The sequence below is a fragment of the Mastomys coucha genome, unplaced genomic scaffold (genome assembly GCF_008632895.1).
Source record: "Mastomys coucha isolate ucsf_1 unplaced genomic scaffold, UCSF_Mcou_1 pScaffold6, whole genome shotgun sequence".
In the NCBI taxonomy this organism is placed as follows: Eukaryota; Metazoa; Chordata; class Mammalia; order Rodentia; family Muridae; genus Mastomys; species Mastomys coucha.
The window spans coordinates 122,597,599-122,604,907 of NW_022196912.1; the positions used below are offsets into that span (position 1 = coordinate 122,597,599).

At 43.0% G+C, this 7,309-nt stretch overlaps 1 protein-coding gene across 2 annotated transcripts in view; it reads left to right on the top strand.

Moving 5' to 3' along the window:
• Yy1 (YY1 transcription factor) overlaps nucleotides 1-6,958 on the top strand; it is a 25,805-nt gene extending 18,847 nt beyond the window's left edge. The window contains exons 3-5 of one of the 2 annotated variants that reach the window (XM_031355434.1): nucleotides 2,731-2,791; nucleotides 4,369-4,527; nucleotides 5,225-6,958. In XM_031355434.1, coding sequence (XP_031211294.1) covers nucleotides 2,731-2,791; nucleotides 4,369-4,527; nucleotides 5,225-5,407 — 403 coding nt within the window. In that variant the 3' untranslated portion in view covers nucleotides 5,408-6,958. Of the gene's footprint in view, nucleotides 1-2,730; nucleotides 2,792-3,633; nucleotides 3,982-4,368; nucleotides 4,528-5,224 lie in introns of those variants that run through there. The other variant, XM_031355435.1, reaches the window with a different exon arrangement.
• Nucleotides 6,959-7,309: the final 351 nt, after the last annotated feature.

Sequence of the window (7,309 nt, forward strand, 5' to 3'; positions counted from 1 at the left end):
ACTCAGAAATCCACCTGCCTCTGCCTCCCAAGTGCTGGGATTAAAGATGTGCGCCACCACCGCCCGGCCTGCCCTCCAGTTTTAAAAAAACTGAGTAGCAAGTAGAATAAAAAGCTGTTAAGGGTGGCTTTCTGCTTGCCTTTTTCCTTTCAGTATCTTGTTTTTTTTTTGGTTGAAAGATAATTTAGAATATCAGAACCTTACGACTTGTTAAGCATAAATAATATGATATTTTTAAAGAATGAGTTCATTTTTATCAGGTGTGGTAGTTGGTGCTTATAGTTCTTTCTTACCATGCCAGAGGCTGAGCCGCAAGGTTGACGGGCTCATGGCCAATCTGGCTACACAGTTTGGACCCTCTGTCTCAAAAATGAAAGAAGCAAAAGGATGAACTCATTTCTAAGCACATGAGCAGTGGTGGTAGTAGCTCGTGGCTCAGGGGTCTCGTATGCTGTCTTGGACTCCTTCAGCTCTGATAAAGGAAGTGCTGTGCCTGCTTGCAGAGTAAGAAACCGAGGCTGAGAAGTTAGTGATTTGCTCAAGGTCATGAAGCTAGGAGAAGCCAACTCCAAGTCATATATATATACACATTCTGTCATTGTCCTCATCGTGTCTGGGTCTGTAAATTATCCCAGTCAATGAAAGAAGCTCAAGCTGTGTTTTCTGGTGCTGGGGTGGGGTGGTGGGAGTAACCTTCATTTTCCTTTTGCACGATCTTGTTACGGACAGTTGTGTCCTCCATTGATTCTTAGGTTTGTCCAAATGCACTGTGAATTTTCATTCTAAAATTAATACTGAATATTAGCACACAGTTTTGAAAATGACATTGGGAGTGGCCATATACATCTGTCACTAGCACTTAGCATGTAAATGCTGAGTGCATAAGATCACAAGTTCAGGGCTAGTCTGAGATATATGGTTAAGAACCTATTTCAAAGACATCCCTTTAAGACTTGAAAGAAAGCTTAGCAGTGATGGCACGTGCTTTTAATGCGAGCATGAGGCAGAGACAGGAGGATCTCTGCGTGCCAGAGCTCTGTTACACAGAAACCCTGTCTTGGGAAGGGGGAAGAAAAGACTTGAAAGAAATAAAGGATTCATGAATTGCTGCTGGTTCATGTTGATCTGACCTCTAGGTGGTGCACTAGCACTGGTGGCCTCCTCCTACTCTGAACTGAACCCCAAACTTCAGATTCACTAACATTTTACATTTACGGCAACAGAGACTAGTACGAAGTAGAGACAGGCATTTTGAGACCATCAAAGGCCAGTTAACATGTAAACAGCAGACACTTAAGTAATGCTTGCTAACTGGAATACTGGTAATCTACTTAAAGTAAATTGGAATTGGGAAGAATGTTCTGAGATTATCAGGCACTGTAGAAGTTCTCTCTGTTTCTAGACATGGAAGGTTTGGCTAGGTTGCTAGCTTTGCAGTGTAAGGAAGATCCAGACACTCCCCGGTTTGGGTGGAAAGAGTGACCTACTGAGAGATGTTACAAGTCATTTTTGGTACATTGTTGCTAAGAGGGACCATTGGCTTAGTTACAGTTTAGATACCAACCTTCATGGAAGAGTGTGAAGCAGCCGAACCAGGGCTACAAAGATCTGCTTTTGAAATTTAAATCTTAGTTTTCTAGGAGCACAGTTTTCTTGCTTCTCGATTGTACACAAGTTTGTAAGGAATGCCAAGAGAGGAGTCTTTCAGAAAGACCAAAGTTGCTGGAGGAAGTAGAAGATAGCCTGGTTCTCACTTGACAAGCTACAACCAGAAATTTATTTTTAAAGCTAGCTGTGGTGGCAGAACTCTGTCTCAAAAAACAAAGTAAAATGAAACATACTATAAAAACTGTCATCTCCCTCCAACCACCAAAACACTAGCGGGCGTTACTTGCTGGGCATTGTCAGTGCACCTGTTTAATCCCAGCACTTGAGAAGTGGAGGCAGGGACTTGGAGGGAGGAGGATCTCTTTGAGTTCATGGACAGCCTGGTTGAAAGAGGGAGTCTCAAGGCAGCCAGGGCTACACAGAGAAACCCTGTCTTTAAAAAAAAAAGAAAAAGAAAAAAAAAGGCAATTCCATCTGTCCACCAGACCCTCTGAAGTAGCCAGTGCGTGTTTGTGGTTTCCTTTGAGAGTTTTTATTACATGAGTATAAATGATCCTATATAAAAGTACTCTGCATACTTCTAAAATTAATATTCCCAAAAGTTGGTCTGTGTCTGTATGACGTGGGCCCATTTTGTATGTGTGTGGTTGTTTGTTACTGTTTCTTTTTTTCTTTTCTTTTTTAAGATGTATATTTTTGAGCAGCTGATTTTGGGTAATTTGCCATGGCCACACCCCAACAAAATAATTAGTCTGCAGTTGTCAGGGCTTTGTGGGTTGTTAGTTTTATTTAACAGGGGTAAGTGGGGTGAGGAGGTGTTTGAGTCTCATATGGTAATGGTGCTGGTGGTGCCGTCCAAGCCACCCCAGCTTTGCCGGAGGCAGCCATGCAGGCTTTCCGAGCACCAGCACCTGTACTTAGAAGCTAGAAGAGAGTTTCCAGCTCAGTAGTCTGGGCAGTTTGGGCCTTTCTCCTTTGTAGAAGGGAAACACCAGGAGCTTAGTGTTGGTGCTACGAGGAGAAATCTCAGGGACGATTTGATTTATGTTTACTGAGTGTGACCCACTCCTACAAATCTGTCTCTTTCTCTCTCTCTTTCTCTCTTTTTTTTTTTTCAATAAGAATGAAGCCAAGAAAAATTAAAGAAGATGATGCTCCAAGAACAATAGCTTGCCCTCATAAAGTAAGTAATGCGAGGGGAGTGCCCTTAGAACTTTGCTTAGGCTTCAGACAGTGTGTAAGGAGTGTGCCCTTTGAGTTTCACTTTTGTAACTGAAACAAAGTGAGCAACTAGGACTTGGAGTTTATAAACACAAGAGTCTTAATTTTGTTTTGTTAGCAAAGGACATTTATGATATTTTAAGTGGGAATGCTGTAGGGCCAGTGTTCTTATCCCTGTTCATTGACTGTACTGTGTTAGGACTATTAAGAGGTCAAGTCTATCTTAAGACCTTGGGTTGTACTTAACCCATGAGTTTTTATGACACTCCAAGCTTACAACTGAAACTTAGAAATTACTTTGGATGTTGTTAGAATAGACTAAATAAAGACTTGGTAATTTTCCTTAGTTTTCTTTTTACTCTGTTAATTGTACTACTAGAAGTGTGCATAACTGTTTTCAAATGCAGCTGTTTTTTTAAAGTAAAAAGGGGTGGCTCAAAAGTACTCTGAGGTGCTGGGGTGGTGGTCACTTTTCAAATTGGACAGGGAAAAGATGTGTGTGCTGAGAAACAAGGTGGAGGAAACCAAGAATGGAATAAAGAATTTCCAAAAATAGCAGTTGCAGAATAAATATACTTGATAGATGTCTATCAAAGGCTGTGCACCCCAGTCTCTGTACTGCTTGTAGATGATCAGTGTGGGGGTGTGGAATGCATGATGTGGCATTTATCCATGTGAAGACGCATTTGAAAACTGTTATGCCATGCGTGCCGGGGTCTCTGTGCTGCTCTGTGTAAATGGAAGCTGAAGTTAGAGGTCAAGGTGGAAAACTGGCTTTCCCCTCCCTCCCTTTTGCCTGTGAAGCTGTCTAGTGGTGACCTGTGCTGTCCTTCTGTCATGCTGTCTCACCATTTCCCCACTCACTCCATCATGGGCAACAACTGCAGAAGAAATTGTTGACGACATGCTGCTCTCGGGCACCACACATCCATCTGCCTCCCCCGCACTGGTATCGCTTTGCCTGCCTCTTCCTTTTCCCGGTGTCTCACCAAATAAATTTCTTCTGTAGTTGCCATTCCTTGGAGACCCTCTTGCTTCTTTCTCTGTCAAGAAGGGGAAAGAGGCAAAGAGAGAAGAGGGAACAGTAGGCGATGGAGAATGACAGCCCATTGTTGCAGCACAGAATACGGGGCCCACCAAAGGTAGTGGTGGACTACCGTCATTTTAACTCCGTTTATTTCTCAGTGCTTCTGTTACTTCATCTGGGGGCTGTAGCTGGGTGAGGCGGCTGTGGTGTAGCTGGAAGCTGGGGTGCTGGGTTCTACTCCCAGCTCAGCTGGCTACTAGTAGTGTGACCTTGGGCAAGTCTACTTCAGTACATCTCTAAGCCTCAGTTTCCTCATCTGTAAAGCACGGGTTTGCAATACAAAATAAAGCCTTTTTCATGTCTTAATTAGCTTAATGCTCAGTAAAGTTAAGGGGAGGGTGGGGTCCTGGGGAGGTTGTCTTGCTCTAAACAACATCAGTAAAGGCTGTTCAGTGATTGAATCATTTTTCACTTTGCATTGTGAACCACTAAGCTTCTCTCTCTGTTTTAAGGGCTGCACAAAGATGTTCAGGGATAACTCTGCTATGAGAAAGCACCTGCACACCCACGGTCCCAGAGTCCACGTCTGTGCAGAGTGTGGCAAAGCGTTCGTTGAGAGCTCAAAGCTAAAACGACACCAGCTGGTTCATACTGGAGAGAAGCCCTTTCAGGTAGAGCCAGTACCTGTTCCCCAAACTGCAAGCCAGGGTGCTGGGCAGGGTGGTGATGTCAAGCACTGTGGGGCGCCAGTGGGGGTATCTTATTCCCACTCCTGCTGTGGCTCTCTGAAGGTCTGCTTGGGTTCCTGGTTACTGCATGTGGCTGCAGGTATTACGTACAGGAAGTGGGAGTGTCTGTTGGGAGAAACAGGGTTATGTGAGAGTAACACCACACTACATTTCTAGCATGTTGACAGAGACTCAAAGGGTCTGTGTTTTGTAGTGAGTCGTGTGTTGAATTACTGATAGAGTGCTTATAAGTGCTGTTGGCTACATCTCCAGGTGCTGCTTATAGAAGAGTCGAGTGAGTCTGTGACAGTTCTTTGTGACAGTTGGCATCACTGAATATCTTAATCGTCTGTATTCTACTTTCTGGAGTGTCTCTGAAAATACTTAAGCTTTAAATTTGCACTTAGCACAACCCTTCTGTTTTTCCAAGAGCTAGCCATGGGTTCATAGTGTCAGAGATCCTTGTCAATTTTAATAAGCTCAGAAGGGTCTCTAGACAAGGAAGGAGACACACTCAGCACAATAGTAGGTGGTTTTCCTTGCAGTGAGCCATTGACCCCCCCAGGTTCTGGTCCCATTGACCTCCCCAGGTTCTGGTCCCATTTGCCGAGTGGGCTGATGTCTGGTTTTTCCTTGACAGTGCACATTCGAAGGCTGCGGGAAGCGCTTTTCACTGGACTTCAATTTGCGCACGCATGTGCGAATCCATACCGGAGACAGGCCCTATGTGTGCCCCTTCGACGGTTGTAATAAGAAGTTTGCTCAGTCAACTAACCTGAAATCTCACATCTTAACACACGCTAAAGCCAAAAACAACCAGTGAAAAGAAGAAAGAAGACCTTCTCGACCCTGGGAAGCCTCTTCAGCAGTGTGATTGGGAATAAATATGCCTCTCCTTTGTATATTATTTCTAGGAAGAATTTTAAAAATGAATCCTACACACTTAAGGGACATGTTTTGATAAAGTAGTAAAAATTTAAAAAATACTTTAATAAGATGACATTGCTAAGATGCTCTATCTTGCTCTGTAATCTCGTTTCAAAAACAAGGTGTTTTTGTAAAGTGTGGTCCCAACAGGAGGACAATTCATGAACTTCGCATCAAAAGACAATTCTTTATACAACAGTGCTAAAAATGGGACTTCTTTTCACATTCTTATAAATATGAAGCTCACCTGTTGCTTACAATTTTTTTAATTTTGTATTTTCCAAGTGTGCATATTGTACACTTTTTGGGGATATGCTTAGTAATGCTGTGTGATTTTTCTGGAGGTTGATAACTTTGCTTGCGGTAGATTTTCTTTAAAAGAATGGGCAGTTACATGCATACTTCAAAAGTATTTTTCCTGTACAAAAAAAAAAGTTATATAGGTTTTGTTTGCTATCTTAATTTTGGTTGTATTCTTTGATGTTAACACATTTTGTATAATTGTATCGTATAGCTGTATTGAATCATGTAGTATCAAATATTAGATGTGATTTAATAGTGTTAATCAATTTAAACCCATTTTAGTCACTTTTTTTTCCCCAAAAAATACTGCCAGATGCTGATGTTCAGTGTAATTTCTTTGCCTGTTCAGTTACAGAAAGTGGTGCTCAGTTGTAGAATGTATTGTACCTTTTAACATCTGATGTGTACATCCATGTAACAGAAAGGGCAACAATAAAATAGCGATCCTAAAGAAAGATTATGGCAGAAAGAGATCTGTAAGCACAGCCTTATTTCCTTCTGTTGTCCAGAATACTTATAATTCTTGAGCCTCCCAGAAATTGGAAGCTAAATAAAGCAACTCGAGTTTCCTTTATTTTGCACTCAGTGACAGTGACTGTGATGAGGCCCGTGCACGGACACTTAGCATTTCCTACACGCCCTGAATTCTGAGAGCAGGCTGGAGGCACCCCAAGCTAGGGAACTACCTCAGAGCACACAGATGGCCCATGGCTGGCAGGATTGCCCTTGATATCCTGGTGTGTGTGGGAGTGATCCGTTTGCATGGGCTTGCTGCTTTCTGAAGGGAAGGCACCAACTAGCAGTGGGTGCACCAAGGGAGGATGGGCCTGCCTGCTTTCTATCACTCAGGCTGCCTTCAATGGCAGTGGCTCCTTGGGTTGTCCAACAGGAAATCCCAGTGCAGTCCTTATTAGATGCTATCAGATGTAGCAATTGAGTGCCAGTAGCTGTTTGCTTGTAGACACACTTAAGTGCAGAGCGGCAAGGCGATTAGATTATTAGAAAGTTGTACTCAGTGAGTACTTGACTTGTCATGTGTGACCTCTTCAATGTATAATTTTTGAACTTTTACCTAGGGTCAAAGACCAGACTTGTTAACTATTTTATAAACTGCCGTGATACATCAAAATCTCATTTATTCAAAGTGCAAACCTAACTGTCTGTCTTTCTGTGCTAAATGCTTGACTACAAGGTAAAATGACAAACAGGTACCAGATTCAGTCACAAAGAGGCTGGGAGACCAACCGGTCGAACACTTAGCCCAATTTCTTATGGCCTCACCAGGAGGATTGGTGACCTGAAAACAGTGGCCCCGTGGCTCTGGAATTTTGAAGTGCCTTCTGAACCATACATGGAAATCCGTAACTTGGGACATTTGTTTTATTCGTCCAAAATCTGATCCAGTGAGTAGTTGATGGGACTGAGCTCATCAGCAGACCCAGCTGTGTGCTGGAGGGCAGGCTTTGCTGTGCCTGGCAGTCAGGAGGGGGTAAGC